This window comes from Diabrotica undecimpunctata, chromosome 3 (genome assembly GCF_040954645.1).
Source record: "Diabrotica undecimpunctata isolate CICGRU chromosome 3, icDiaUnde3, whole genome shotgun sequence".
NCBI lineage: Eukaryota > Metazoa > Arthropoda > Insecta > Coleoptera > Chrysomelidae > Diabrotica > Diabrotica undecimpunctata.
In genome coordinates, this window is record NC_092805.1 from 78,489,108 (window position 1) to 78,506,178 (window position 17,071).

The window sequence follows — 17,071 nt, forward strand, 5'->3', positions numbered from 1 at the left end:
ATAGAGTAACTCAAATTCAAGAACTCACCTCCAACCATACATGGAGACATGTACGATCGAAAGACAACCCTGCGGATATATTATCTCGTGGTGCTACACCCTTGCAGTTGCTTGATTGTGATCTTTGGTTTAATGGTCCTCAATTTTTGTCAGATCCACACTTTGATTTCAACCTCTTTGTATATAATGGTCCTTCGAGTATTAATGTTGATGAACTGCCTGAACTCAAAAGGGTTACTCATCTGATCAGAAAACCAGATTCACAAGTGTATGATGCCCTCTGCAAATTTTCATGTTTCACTCGACTTCAGAGAGCTTTTGCATACTGCATTCGTTTTATTCACAATGTAAGAGCTAAGTCTCATAGACGTACAGGTCCTCTCACTCCAAATGAACTCTCTAGTTCTGAGTTAATGATTATCAAATTGACCCAGTCTCATTTCTTCAGTTCGGAAATCCAATTTTTAATGGATAATCGTCTGCTTAACGATAAGTCTATTCGTAAATTGAATCCCTTTCTAGATTCGTCTCAAATGATACGAGTAGGCGGTCGTCTTCTCTTTTCAGATGTTTCTTATGATCAGAAATTCCCTCTACTGTTGCCCTCAAAATCACATATTGTCAATTTATTACTTACCCGAGAACATCGAAGACTTCTACATTCTGGCCCTCAAAATACACTGTCCAATGTTAGATTGAAATTCTGGCCTCTTGATGGTATTCGACAAATCAAACGTATAATACAAAATTGTCTCACTTGTTACCGTTTTAACGCACAAGTCGCTTCCCAAATCATGGCTAATCTCCCGAGGGAAAGAGTTCAAATTGCACGTCCATTTATAAACGTTGGAGTTGATTTTGGTGGTCCATTTCCAATCAAGACCTCTAAACTCAAGAGAGCTCCCCTTACTAAGGCCTATATGGCAGTGTTTGTATGTTTAGCTACTCGCGCCGTGCATGTGGAATTAATTTCCAGTCTTTCTACTGAAGCGTTCTTATTGACTCTGAAAAGATTTATCGCCCGAAGGGGTAATCCGAGTATCATTTTCAGCGATAATGGCACCAACTTTCTAGGTGCGAAAAATCAATTGAAAGAACTTTATGAGTTGCTTCTCAAAGGTGATACCTCTGAATCTATTGGCTCTTTCGCTACTTCATGTCAAATTTAATGGAAGTTTATCCCTCCACGCTCACCACACCACGGTGGTATTTGGGAAGCTGCCATAAAGAGCTTCAAATATCATCTCGTAAGAATAATGGGTAACTCCAATTTTACTTTCGAAGAACTATCCACTGTACTTTCGCAGATTGAAGCAGTGCTCAATTCACGCCCTATCTGTGCGCTCTCAGACGACCCGTCCGATTTTTCCTTTCTTACTCCCGGACACTTATTGGATCTAACTTAATGTCTTATCCTGAATTAGATCTCTCTGATATTCAAGAAAATAAATTGTCCTTGTGGAATAAATGCACAAGAATTCAGCAGCATACGTGGAAGGTTTGGACTCGCGATTATCTTAATAGGCTTCAAAATAGACCTAAATGGTTCACTCTTCAGGTAGGCATAAAGCCTGATGATCTCGTCTTGCTTAAGGACGAAAACTCGCCTCCTCTCAAATGGCCTATAGCACGGGTAGTTGAGACATATCCGGGAAAGGACAACAAGGTAAGAGTTGTTAAGGTCAGAACTCCTGAAGGGTTATACGTTCGCTCTATTGCTAAACTGTGTCCTCTTCCTATGACTCACCTTCAAGAATTTTAATAGTTTTTTTAGATTAGATATACCTTTCTTCAAATTGTACATAAATATTTTTTTTTTATGCGTTCACATCAAGAGGGGGACTATGTTGCGTAGCGCAACCTAAAATTATGATCCAAATGACGAACACCCTTTTTTAAAAAATACTACTTTTAGTTTTAAGTCGAGTTGTACCCGAGAATGCACGATAGATGTTGCATATACTCTTTGCACATAATTGCGAGATTATCACGTATTCTCTTCTCAATTTTATTAGAAAAAAAAACATCAGTCATTGTGTCACTGTCACATTTGATTAATTAAAATTAATTCGCTCATTTTTCAACACACAATGTTCAATTAACGCAAAATAAAGTTTCTCAAGTAGTAAGATGTTTTTTAAAGTGTAATACGGGAAGTGTGATCGCCAAATGTAAGGTAACACATTTTAATTAATTAATAGATATAATTAGAACCAGATCGAAGGTACTGCCCCAACAGGCAGTGAGCAACACGTCAGGAGGAGAAGATAAAATCCCCCGGTGTTCTACAAACAGTATAAAGAAAATATTATTGGAGATTAAAAATTATGTTATGTATAAATGATGATAATGGAAGAAGTATTAATTGAATATTAAAATTAAATAATATTTTTGGTGATTGGATATTGATATATTGAAAAGAAAAATAAAAATAAATGCTGTTTGCTGGTTTGCTTGGTGGTTTATAAATGCTGTGAAGAAAAATATCTTAAATTGGTGGAAGCTAATAATTGGAAAAAATAATTTCACAAAAACAAGGATAACCGAAGCTGAGAAGAAGACATTTGAGTGGTGATTATAATCTATATAGTGGAAATCAGTTCATTTAGGCATTCAGTGACAGAAAGGTACAAAATTTTGTTAATGTAATTTAGTTAGTGTTATAACAATTTCAATTTTGAAGATAGTTTGTTTAAATTTTACACTGTCTATAGAATTTAATTAGTTTTATAAGAATTTCAATTTAAAGATAGTTTATTTTAAATTTACATTGGCTAGGTTAGATATATATGTGTTTCATAATAGATATAATAAAGATAATTTAAAAAAGTACTTACAAACTAATTCTTTGAGAACCGCGATAAAAACCCTATATTATTAAAAAAAAACACTCATTGCTCATCATTCAAACAAACAATACATCATAACAAATTTGGCGCCCACCGCGGGGCTCTCTATTTAAAAGAATTAGTTGGGGAAGATAAGTGCTCTCATATAATTAAATTAAATATCATTAGAAAGAAAAATTATAGATTTTATTTTTAATTATATTTGAACAAGTAAAGTCTCAAAATGTCTCAAGGAAAGAAAGGTACAAGAAGCAAAAAGAATGAAGAAGATGTGAAAGTAGAAACACAACCTATACAAGAGGAGAGTTTAGTTCAAGTTCCACAAGATACTGCAGAAATGAATCCAGAAAGAGAGGAAAATGTCAATATGGCAGCTTTGATGTCATTAATGATGCAGATGAACAAGACAATGGAAGAGAATTCAAAAGAAATCAAAGAAGACATGGAAAAAATGGAACAGAAAATGGAAGAGAATTCAAAAGAAATCAAAGAAGACATAAAAAAATTGGAAGAGAATTCAAAAGAAGTCAAAGAAGACATGAAAAAAATGGAACAGAAATTAGAAGAGAATTATAGAAAATTAGAAAAGAAAATAGAAGATAATAATAATAAAATTGTAAAACAAATGGATAAAAAACTTGAAACTGCAGAGAAAAAAGTAGCAAATGAAATAAAAAATATACGAAATGACTACAAGAAAAGGATAGAAAATTAGAGGACAGAAGTAAAGAGGATTATTCAAGATAATAAGATAGATATAGAACAGAAAATAGAGTTGCAGAAATGTAACTTAGAAGTAAAAATTAACGAAGACAGGAGAAACACAGAAGAAAAATTAGACGATATACAACAAAATATCCAAATAAATAGTAATCAAATAAGAAATGTGGAACAGAGAATAGATGATATTTCACAAATGAGAGACATAGGGAGACCTTACTTAAATTTAACAAATGAGACTGGGATTAAATTCTCTGGTAATATAAAAAATTTGCATCCTAGAGTATACATAAATAGTTTAAAACATAAATTAAGATTTGTGAATAATATTAATGATATTAAAGATTATATTAGAATGACATTAAATGACAATGCAGCAACTTGGTTTGCTAGTATTGAAAATGATTTAGATAATTTTCAAACATTTGAAAATAAATTTTTAAATTATTATTGGGGTGAACTAGAGCAAGCCAAGTTTAGAGAAATTCTATATTTTGGAAAGTATAATCACAATTTAAAATCAAATATGGTAGATTATGCATTGAAACTGATAACAGTTGCAAAATATTTAGAACCACCACTTAGAGAGGATGAAACAGTCTTAAATGTATCTAGACATTTTGATGCTGATGTTGTGCAAACAGTAACTGTACAAAATATTCAAACAATAGATAGTTTTATTAATTTTATTCAAAGAATACAAAGAGGCAATATGACAAGTAATAATAACAACAGAAAAAACAATAATAACTTTCAATATAATAAAAATGATAATCAACAATATAGACAATCATATAACAATAATACTAGGTATGGTGATAGTTTACAAAATTTTAATCATTATAACAATAATCAAAATAGACAGAATCTTAAGAACAATACTAGTTATAATAGACAAAATTTTAATAACAATACTAATTATAATGGACAAGATTTTAACAATAGAAGAAATACAGAACGACCTAATTACAACAGACAGGTAAATTGTGTTCGAAAGAATAGGAGCTGCGAAGACAGGGAACGAAATAGTACAAGGCAAGAAAATGTGAGTAGAAGTCATAGTAGGGAAAGATATAGGACATCAGATCCAAGTGGTCAGATACAATCTGACAATTCTAATAATCAAAATTTTGTTCAGTAAACTTTCTGAATTACAAGTTAGGCCATTGCTATTATGAAAAACCTTCTGAATTTATTTCTTTAGATGAAGATAAAATTATTGAATCTATTAATTTAATTTATATAAATGCTTTGGCCAAAAATAAAATAATTAAGATTATGATAGATACTGGTTCAGAAAGTACTTTAGTCTCGGAGAATTTTATTTTTAATACATTAAAACTATCAGATATAATAAAGATTCCAAAAATTAAAATTGTTGGTGCAAATAATAAGAAGTTGGGTGAAATTGATAAACTAGCCAATTTTAAAATTAATATTCTTAATAAAAAAATTAATATGCAAGGATTTATTTATTTATGTGTTGATATATTAATGGGAAATGATGAATTGGAAAAGAAGAAAGTAAAGATAGATTTTGAAGAAAAAATGGTAACTTTGGAAGGGCAAATAATTAAATTTATGCAGAAAGATGAGGTGGAAGAAGGAATAAGAGTTGATAGGATATTATTAAAAGAAAATAATGATGTTTATGAAGAAGAAATGTATTTTGATGATAGGGAAATGTCCCAAAAGAATGTAAAGAATAATTATTGTAGTGAATATTTAAGGAATGGAAATTTTAAACAGATGGATGCCTACGATGTCGAGTGCGTAAAATTGGAAGCAAGGAATACTGAGTACATAATGAAGAATAATTTTATTTATAAAGAAGAAGATGTGATAAAAGTTAATTGCCCTGAACAATATAAATCAATAGTCGTTTCCATATTGCAGCAACCCAAGGGACTTGTCAATAAAGAAAATAGAATTGCACAAAATTATATCCATAGTAAAAAAGTTAAAGAAGAAAAACATTTTAAAACAAAATCATACCCAATACCATATAAATACAGAGAAGAAGTAAACAAAACAATTAATAATATGTTAGAAGATGGAATACTAGGAAGAATTACAGAAATGTCATTTTTCACTAAAACCGATTTACAGCATAGTTTTTGGTTAATACCTCTAGAAAGAAAAAGTAGACAGTATACAGGATTTCAGATAGATAGAGTAGTATATCAATTCAAAGTAGTACCATTTGGACTTCAATCATCTTGCAGTGCTCTATGTAGATGTCTTCATGATATTTTAGATAAATATGAACATTTTGTAATTCACTACATTGATGATATATTAATTTTTTCTAAAACGGCTGAAAATCATGAGAAACACCCTAAAAATTATAATAAACAGATTAGACAAAGTTGGACTAAAAATAAATCAAGAAAAATGTACATTTTTTCAAAAAGAAGTGATATATCTTGGTTATAAACTTAACACTAAAAATAACAAAACTAACAGCTTACTGATAGATCCATTTCATAGATAGATGGTAGATTTCATTATTGTGAATCAATTTGACATCATACTTATTGTCTTGTACATATGGAAATTATTTTGTACCCTAAAAATCATAATTTGGGGTTAGATACAAAATTGAATTTATAAATGTCTTTCTAATATACCTAATAAAGTGTAAAACTTACCAATTCATATGGATGAAAGCCTGTTGAATTGAAGGAATTCCTAGATTTTGTCTATAAATAAACTTAACACAATATGGACACTTAGATTATCTTTATTCATTGTAATTGTAAAATATAAACACAAAAACTTCCATTTGACATGACAGTTTGACATAGACAGGGAACAGGGATGTATTTAATAGAACAATTAAAAAAAATTGAATTATTAAATTTATATTTACTAAGGTATGAGAAAATTAATATTTAAAAAAATAATAAGTAAATTATTTATTTTAAATTTAATTTTGGGGTATTGATATGATTGGTGTTTATAGAAATTAATGTATAAGTTACACTACTAGATAATATTAGATATAACAAGTATTTGGTTATTTTAAGAAGTTATATACTAGAGAATTTAATAAAAATTATTTATGTGAGGGCATTTTTAAGAAATTAGCATATAATAAGTGTAAGAAGTTTTTTTTTAATATTGTAAGTATATTTAAGTGAGCCATGTGACTAGGCAACCAACTATACATGTGAGTGACAGACAGATATACATACTCTCCAAGTGACATTTTAAATAATTAGGAATATAAAGTGGGGTTATAATAATAATGTTAGTTTAAAATGTTTAATTTATATATATTTACTGATTTAAGTGTTTATTCTGATCTGAAAAGCCTAAATGTCAACAAAATTATCAATAGAAAATTAACGAATTCTCCAGAATGCAGAATTTGACCTTTGTTTACGGTCGAACATTCGGGAATAATGGTTACTATGATGGCCAATTTTAGTATGAAAATTAGTTAGAGGCAGTCAATCAGTTACAATTGTTCAATATAGTGAGTTAAATCAAAATTAAGAAACAGTATAAAGAAAATATTATTGAAGATTAAAAATTATGTTATGTATAAATGATGATAATGGAAGAAGTATTAATTGAATATTAAAATTAAATAATATTTTTGGTGATTGGATATTGATATATTGAAAAAAAGAATAAAAATAAATGCTGTTTGCTGGTTTGCTTGGTGGTTTATAAATGCTGTGAAGAAAAATATCTTAAATTGGTGGAAGCTAATAATTGGAAAAAATAATTTCACAAAAACAAGGATAACCGAAGCTGAGAAGAAGACATTTGAGTGGTGATTATAATCTATATAGTGGAAATCAGTTCATTTAGGCATTCAGTGACAGAAAGGTACAAAATTTTGTTAATATAATTTAGTTAGTGTCATAACAATTTCAATTTTGAAGATAGTTTGTTTAAATTTTACATTGTCTATAGAATTTAATTAGTTTCATAAGAATTTCAATTTAAAGATAGTTTATTTTAAATTTACATTGGCTAGGTTAGATATATTATGTGTTTCATAATACATATAATAAAGATAATTTAAAAAAGTACTTACAAACTAATTCTTTTAGAACCGCGATAAAAACCCTATATATTATATTATTAAAAATACTCATTGCTCATCATTCACAAACAATACATCATAACAATAGATTTGATTAGTCTTACCCAGAGCTAAGATTATACAGCTATTATCCTAAAAATTAATATTAAAAACTCAACAGTCTTCTGGGTTAAACCGCGGTGATTTTTATTGTGCCGAGCTTTCGACATCTTTCGGATGTCTTCTTTAGGACTTCCGAGGTCTCAGTCTCCCGAGCCCCCAGACACTACTACACTGATCAATAATTACTTCACTACTGATTATTGATCAGTGTAGTAAGTCTTTATGCTTTTGGGGTGTACCCAGTATTAAGTTAGCCCAGAATATCATACATAATTTTTTGTAGAAAAGGTCACTTTCGCTCTGTATAAGTATTTTGATGAATACCATTCGGATTCGGTAATTAGTATGTCTCAAAATTTATTGCCCATTTGATTTTGGAACTTGGAACTTTGTCAGATCGATTATGTGTAAGTTTTCCACCAATGACCTATAGACCATGCTGGTTTTCGCCTCTAGGTATGTTTGTTGCGCCTGTAATCGTTACCAGCAGCCTCCTCCTGTCCAGAAAGGACACGGTACAACCTGAAATTAAATCTAACTAGTAGTGAAAACTTCAGTTTCATTAATCTATTACGTATACCTATGTTTAAGTAAACTAAATTAGTAAGTAACCGTTAATTTGTTACAAACATACAAGTAAAAAATCGAAATAAAAAATTAGAGCTTTACCTCTAAAAATAAATAACTAGTATCATAATGAAAGTTTTCGCATCTAATTTGACTTGATCAAGTCAATAATGTGTATAATGCTGATTTATATATGTTACAGGTAAACCCCGAAATTGGATAAAACTATTTTACCCGGATACTTTGCTTATTATTCACTGAATAAAAGTCAAAGGAGATTGAAAATTTCTTAATTTATCCGGGTCATTCTAGATATATGTAATGTTAAATGGATAAAGCAGTATATTTTAAACTTGGATAGAAATGACACTTATTACAATAAAATTTTATGTGCTTTCTTTTTCTTCATTAACAATCTACTACAGAAATTTTGGTCCAAAAGATATAACTAAGTTTTAAGAACTTGATATAACTAAAGCAGCGATAAAAATGATATTTATTTTTATTTCAAATCCGTAATAATTATTCATTATTCATCATACAACAAAATATTCACACATATTTAGTTTCATTCACTATGCTTGAATAATTCTAACTCTATCCGGGTAATTAGTATTGTCCGATATTCGTGTTTTAACCATAATATATAAGTATACAAGTTTGTAACAATTTTTAGATTACTGGAGTACCAATCATAGCTGCAGCACGGTCTCAGGTTAACCTCGTTGTTAAGAATATGAAAGGCTTCAGTGAAAAACTTAATCAATTTAGTAACTTGAACATACCATTGGCTTGGATCGAAGTGGTAAGTGGGTAAAAGAAATATAAAAAAAAACACCTAGATTGCAATAATTTTTATTTATTTAGCTCTGCAGGTTATGAAATAGACAGGCATTTATATAATGATGTTGATGATGAAAAAAATCGAATATCTTGCAATGATAAAGTACCTATTTTTACTACAGAGAATTTGACGGCCAAATTTAAACGAAGCCAAAAAATGTCTAGGATTACTCACCTGAAGGACGTTTAAAAACTTGAGCATTAACGGAAATTATCTGCAAAGTCTATGATATGATTTTGAAAGAATGGTGTTAAAATGCCCGGGAAGGTACTGACGCTCTAATGATATAAAAGGAACGTGTTGGTAGCACTCTGTATCCAGACTGCTCTTTATAAAAGCAAAGAGCAGTCTAACCAATGGATAGTAGTAGTCGTTTCTTTAGTTTTAAAGCAGGCAAAAATATCGTGCAAGGACAGTGTTACCGATGGAAAAAAATCATGGTATCGGTGTTTTTGATGCAAAAAGAATTTTGCTAATCAACAATATTAAAACAGGTAAACTGTATTGTGTTTTAATGAATCTGGACACAAGCATTTGTGAGAATAAATCAGTAAAGTTGATTGATCGCATTGATCACAAAATTGGCAGATTCAAATAATTTACAAACCACTGAAGATCAAAACCTGAAACGATAATAACAAAACTTTATAAGAGAGTGGCCACGTCTACTCCGCTTTATGGATGTGAAAGCTGGCGAGTGACTCAAAGAGATAACTTTCGAATTTAAGCGAGCGAATTGAGTTTATCATAACAGGAGTAAAAGGCGTCACAAGATCATATAGACAAAAACCTGAAGACTTGAGATGAGAACTAAACATCTATTTGATCAATGATAAAATAAAAGAATAAAAAATAGAATGGAAACAACATGTAAACAGAATGGATGAAAAGTGAGTAATGAAATAATACTGCAAAGGAAGAAGAACTGTATGAAATAAATACTTAAACATGAAATGAAGAAAAAGATTTTAATTTCACTGGAAGTGAGTAAATAAAATCTATATTTTTTGTATTGTGTAGAGGCATTTTCGTAAGTTTCAAAGATACGCTGTAGTTTTATTATATGTTCCTTTTTATTTTGTAGTTTATCTTCAGTATAAACTGCTGTGGTTAGGTCATATGTGCCAAGATAAAATTAAAGGTATTATTCTATTAGAATAAATTCCTTCGTCATATTTTATTTTAAATTCCAATATTTTGTTTTCGACATAATATATATGGAGTAAAACGGAAGAAATACGTTAGCACTGCTTTACTTTCTTTTGTGTTTTGTCTACCTTAGATGTTTTGTCTTTAGATTTTCCTTCAAGCAGGCACGCCTTTTCATTTCTTTTGAACGAGCGCTTGTCCTAAATTTTAATTTTACCTCTTTTTGTAAATTATGTTTTCTTTAAATAAATGTTGAGAAATTCCTATAAAAAAGGATATAAAAAATTATATTTCGCGGTGTTTTAAACTAATATTTTTTTATTTTTGTTTACAAAAAACACTTAAAAATATGACATTTTAAAAAATCCACAAGGAAAATATTTCCTGCAGCTGGCTGTATACCACGTATCACAAAAAGAGGTTAATCTTTGTATATGGGTATATTGTATAAAAACCCTTAAAAGGGCTACATTAAAAACACGAACGTTTTCGGAACAACAGTTTCATCATCAGGTTAAAATACCTAAAATAAGTATAAACCATTTAATTAAAACAAACGTGGTTTAAAATTTTGACTAAGGTTAAAAAAGCCAAATGGTTATACTTACAGGTTACCATGCCTGAGCCACCAAAATATTTGGGTAAAACCCCTTTAAAATGTATTATGTTACCAAAGATTGTACATGATGTTGATAATATTATTTGATGTTTAATATTTTAATTAAATTTTACTTCAGGTAACATACACCCATGCTTGAAGTGAGTTCCAGTGTACGGAGAGTAAACCTCTTCAAACGGACTTCAGCTGGTAACTGATTGATAAGATACCCATTAACGGTGTAAAAAACAAAATGTCAATGTACCATGAAACAATATTAGTTAAACATAGCATTACTACAGCCAAAAGATTCAAAACTTTGATGATGTTAAAATGATAACAGCAATCCAGGTGTTGGGATTTAAAAATTTTTTTTTATTATTTAATATTGGATATAAAAGATGTAAAATTACTGATGTTGTTAAAGGTCATGTTTAAGAGAATGACGTATGCATTAGGCAGCTTATGTTACTCTTTGTCGTATGGATTCTGGTCTAAAAAGTGTAATATGTGACAAATTAGCTTAAATATATGGAATTGTCCTTTTATGTTGCTAACATCTAGGACAAGGAAAATTGAATAGTATATATTTGTAGCTAATATAAGACTTCGTATTTAAATGAAATTGTTTAATACTGCTCGTATGGTAAAAAAGTTTAATATAAGTGAGTCCAATAGATTGAGAAAAGGGATTAAAAATCTTCCGGCTGAAGGAATTAAAGTTATAACATATGGAATTAATTTAAAATTGAATCTGACTATTGGTCAGAATCAAAATTCCCATTCTTACAATTATTGCAAACTAGCTCAAGTGTAGTATGCTTCTTGCAGGTGAATGACTAACAACGGAAACACTTCATTAAAGCTTTGGAGGGTTTCTATTTTGTTCTTTTTTAGTAGGTTCAACGTCCCGATTATAAGTCACCTTGATGAAAGCATTTATGTTTTGAGGTAAATGTCTGAGTGTTAATCTAAAGTATTTTAACATGATAACTAACATGATGCCTAATAAAACAGCATTTTAACCTTTTCATTGGGCTCAATGTCAGATTTTTCAGGAAACCCTATGATATTTAGGAGCTTTCGCTCGTCAGGCCAATTTGTATAAAATTTGAGCATTTACGTTATCATACTGTAGAAAACTACACATGACCATCTCTTTGTTATCTTAGTTAACGCGTCACACGTCTTGTCTACAATATCCACTCCACCTTTAGTTTCATTGTAATCCAGTATAACCTGAGGCTATATAAGCTATTTTTAGTATATTATAGGTATTAGTGTCAAAATCTATTTCGTTGCTATACCCTTATTTTTCGAGGTGTATAGGATATTGTCATTTATATTTTTGGAGACCCAAAAAGTGCATTGATATTTGGAAAAATTTATTTTGAAATTTCAGATTTGTTTTTCTTTATTGTGTCCAAAACCATTATTTTTTTCGATAACGAATATTTAGCTAGTGGTATTCTTGTGTATCAATTAATTATAAATGAACAAATTCCGGTTTGACTGTTTTATCGAAGTGATTAGATGCTGTACAATATTGTCTTACTAGAAATACGATATTGGATAAAGCTACTACTCATAAATGGACGCAGTATCTTATTTGACAGCTATCGCTATTTAAATTCCGGTTTCATTACCGACAAAAATTTTTTTCATATTAGCGTGATAAATTTTTTCTATCCTGATTAAATATAGTAGGCCCAGCACGTCATGGATTCGTGCCTTTCGATGTTTTTACAGTCTCGATCTCTAGAATATTGTTGAACTTTCAGCACTTGATCTATCTACAATATTTTTGTAATTCAAAGCATCGTCGATCAAAGAAGAGGTCATAATTTGGAAAAACGCATCTAAAATAGTTCATTTTCAATACCAAGCTCACAACGAGACAGGCCAGTGGGTATTTTGAATTTGTTTATTGCCTTAGTTTTCGCAGAAATAAGGTATCTAACGAAATATTTTTTTATTGTTTTCCTTTCTTCTGACTAGTTTTAAGTGTTTTCTTGTCCGGTAGCACTATTTACAAATTTCAATTTGCTCGTCGATTTCTTCTACTAAAAACTAGTTATCACTATAAGTCACTTTTGACACTAAATGACAAAAAAAAAACAAGGATATTTCTCATTTTGAATATCTCCTAAAATTTGGAAGATCAACTGGCTGCTCTGTGGTATGAGTAGAGGATACGATCACATGTTTTTTTTTTCGTAAAATTTATCAAATATTCTGAATACAATTTTTTGATTAGGTTTCACAAAGCACTTCTATTGAGAATAATAAGTAATTGTGTATTCCTCTGTTAAATTTTTTAAGTTTTTCTTTTATTTGTTTTAGATTAAATTCTCTATTAATTATATACCTTGTTATAGAAACACATGAGATGTGTATTTGACGGAAATTTTGTGAATATCAAGTTGTTGTGCATACACCCGATACGTTGTTAGTTTCAGCGCACCCGCTGAAAGGTTAAGACTGTTTTGGTGTTGACTTATAAGTTTTTAACACATTAATGACCACCGTATTTTTTTTAATACGCGAGACACTGCTACATATTATGTCGCCATCTACTTATCAAAAAAAACTATACATTAGTTGTTGTCTTAATATAGATTAAAGAGTAAATGTTAAAAGGTAATTTTTTATAATACCATTAGAAATTTATAACCGTTTGGCGGTAAAGCGTGATTAGATTTTTGCTAAGCTTTATTAGGTTGTATCATAGGGCACCGGTTGCATAGTAGAAAAATTTGTAGGACTCCATTATACTAAATGAATAGAAAAAAAAATTTAAAGCCAATCGATGAATTAGTAAAGAAACGTATAGTATGTTTTACAAAATCCTGCCCTGTCACTTTGTCCGTTGATGATTTACATAAATACTTTAACATCCTTATTCTCTCTGGATACTACCCATTTACATCTAAGAGAATCTGTTGGGAATGTCAAGGAGACTCTCACTCGAATCTAGTTAGTAATACAATGAGTCAAAACAGATTTGAACAGATTCATAGATTTTTACATTTTAACGGTAATACGATGTACCAACAAATCAATTAAGCATTCAAAGTTCAACTGCCAATTGACCATCTTAATACGTTTTCATTATTACCCCCAGCTAGTGAACGGAAGTTGCTCAGTAGACAAAGCGATCGAACCGTATTATGGACATAATTCAATAAAGCACTTTATTGGGGAAAACCCATCCATTACGAATATAAATTCTGGTGCAATGCGACCAGTAAAAACTACAATGTAAAATTGTGTACAAATACTGGAAGATAAAAAAAATTACAGGGTAACTCGTTAGGAAGTTCCGGAACAGAAAATCTGTGTATAGGCTTTTTACCACAGGAATCCTTTAACTATAATGATATTTTTTTTACATCTTTACCTTTACTGACAAGGTTGGTAGATCAAAAGATACAGTGTATTGGCATAACTAAAAAAGATAGGATTAACAGAACTTACTTAAGGAAATTATCATCTATTTCTTCTTCTTATTATGTAAACATAAGTGTGTCTGTTTTTGAATGTGCCTCCAGTAATTTGTCGTTCCATCATTTTTGTGTACTTATACTGGGGAACCGTCTCTTGCTGTTTTTACTACTCTATTTATTGTTATTTCGGCTTATATAATAGTTCCATTCTACTCTTCTATTTCTTATCTAGTCCCTTATGTCCTCTATCTTGCGTCTACGTCGTATATCTTTACTTCTAGATCTGCCCCATAGTGTTTTACCATCAATTTTTCTAAGTGTTTTTAACATCTGCTGTTTCTAACATCATTTTTGTCCTCTCTGTGGCAGATCGTGTTTCTGCGCCGTGTGTCATTATTGGTCTGATTAAGAATTAAATAAATAAAATAGAAATTTGTGAACTTCCCACGCTCTACATAGCAAAGAACATAAGCTCACTCTTGTTCGCTGGAGTGATAATAATGAAGTTACTACGGCAACAATTTTTTCAACTTCAAAAATATTTACTACAGGAAGCTGTAATAGATGGTCCAGAAAAGGTAAAAATATTCTAGTGGTTCCTCATCCAAACGTTGTTCAAATGTTGAACAAGGGAATGGGTGGTGTAAACATATTCGATACGCTAAAAGGTTTATCTAGGATTCTAATTCGATCTAAAATGGTATTGAATGATATTCAGATTTGGTTAAAAGGGGCAATAGCCGACAGCTACAGATATTTCAACGCTACTTAAAGTACTTTCAACGATGGTGTAGTAAATGTGGTAAATAAGTGCACTAAAATTCGTTGCATTAAATGTAATGTAGGACATCATCCAGAGCCATGTTTTGGGTCCTCTATTTCCTAGCGTATATCATACTCCAAAAAACACAGTTATAAAGAAAACCAAAACTGTAAATTTTACACATTGCTAATAAAAACAACCTATCTTTATCTTATTCGTAAGTTTTGATTTCATTTTGAAAAAATTTAATTTTGGAAATTGTTGGGTTAATCTTTGATACAATTTTTTATAACGTTCGATAAAGCATTTCTATTGACATTAATAAGTAATTGTATTAAATTTTCTCTTGTGTATATGCATTGTCAGAAACACATGATATGTATCTATAAGATATATAACATGTACGCGTTCCGTTGCTTTTCTATTTTTTATTACATTTAGAACATTATATTGTTCTGATGCTATTTTACTATAAACTAAGTTTATGTGACGTATTTATTCCACTCCAGAAATCTTTCTCAAAATGCAAAACATTAATAATTTAATCAAATTTTGTTTTTGTTACTTCTTCCACTAGAATCATCTACTTTAAAATTCTACATTATAGTTCAATCAATTACATGAAGTCAACTTAATACAGTGATTCTCAACCTGTGGGGAGCCCCCCTAGGGTGTGCGGTATTATTAATGGGGGAGGGGGGGGGGCGTGAGCCTATTCGAAAAAAACCTCAAGAACATTGACTAATTTACTAAAATCAAAGCAAAACAAAATTCTTACAAAATAAAAAATAAAATACACATGAACACTGATATAACAGGTATAATTATAAAGAGCATTGAATACTAAATTATGAACAAGTTTAAAAATAAATCAGTGACTTCCTTGAGCTTGTTTTGTAGAGGAAAGTTTATCGAAACGGGGTGTAATATTAGAAATAGACGTTCTCAGTTCTTTTTCTTTATATTTAGCTGCGATCTATATTCGGTCTTCAAAGCAGCCACCGCAGAAAATCCTGTTTCGCAAAGCTAGGATGTTGAAAACGGCAATAGTATACGGAACGCTCTGGTTTTCAGTGCAGAAAACTCATCATTTACTCCTGCCTAAAATTCAAAGAGGGATTTATTATTAAACTGTTTTTTGATTTCATCATTTGCCGTGAAGTCAATGAAGGTTTCTTATTCGGCAGTAGAGAGCCCTTCCGGTGTAATTTGGAACGGATTCCTAACCCACTTGTAACTACGTATTAATTTTAACATTTCTAGGTTTTTTTGCTTTAAATTTCTGCTCCACAATTCCAATTTTTTACAAAAACCATTAACTTTATCACTCGTATCCAATATATGTGTATTGGCTCCTTGAAGCTGAATGTTCAAAATATTTAGTTTCTCGAATATGTCAACCAAGTATCTGAATTTCATCAAAATTTCTGGTCTATTTTCTTCTTCTAGAAAAATAGCGATTTCATGTCTTAATTCAAAAACACGTTGTAAAAACTTCCCACGTAATAACCATCTTGCCTCACAATAAAATAATAATGCTGAATGTAATGCACCCATGTCTTTGTAAAGTGCAGAAAAGATTCTGGTTTACAAAGTGCAGAAAAGATTCTGGTTTTCAAAGCTCTCATTTTTATGTAATCAACTACTGTTACAACCGTTGTTAGCACAATATTCAGGCCAGCAGACATTTCTTTGGAAGCCAGAGCTTCTCTATGGATCATACAGTGTGTCCATATACACATTGGAGACTTTTGTTTCACAAGCGCTTGTAGACTATGAAATTTTCCAGACATTGCACGAGCACCATCTGTGCATATTCCGACGCAATTCTTCCACTCAATTTTTGCTTCATTTATATAATCGTTTAAGATGCGAGCGACGTTGCTTTCAGTTCTATTGGTTTGCAAAAAAGTAGTTTTTCTACTAATGATATGCCATCACAAAATCGAACGTAGGCAATAAAATGAGCATCT

At 30.5% G+C, this 17,071-nt stretch overlaps 1 protein-coding gene across 10 annotated transcripts in view; it reads left to right on the top strand.

Moving 5' to 3' along the window:
* LOC140436940 (scavenger receptor class B member 1-like) overlaps positions 1-17,071 on the top strand; it is a 514,509-nt gene that overhangs the window by 495,179 nt on the left and 2,259 nt on the right. For 9 of the 10 annotated variants that reach the window (XM_072526114.1, XM_072526115.1, XM_072526111.1 and 6 more), the window contains one exon: positions 8,975-9,103. The exons of the other annotated variant lie outside the window; for it this stretch is intronic. In XM_072526114.1, coding sequence (XP_072382215.1) covers positions 8,975-9,103 — 129 coding nt within the window. The remainder of the gene's footprint in view (positions 1-8,974; positions 9,104-17,071) is intronic. 10 annotated transcript variants of the gene reach the window in all.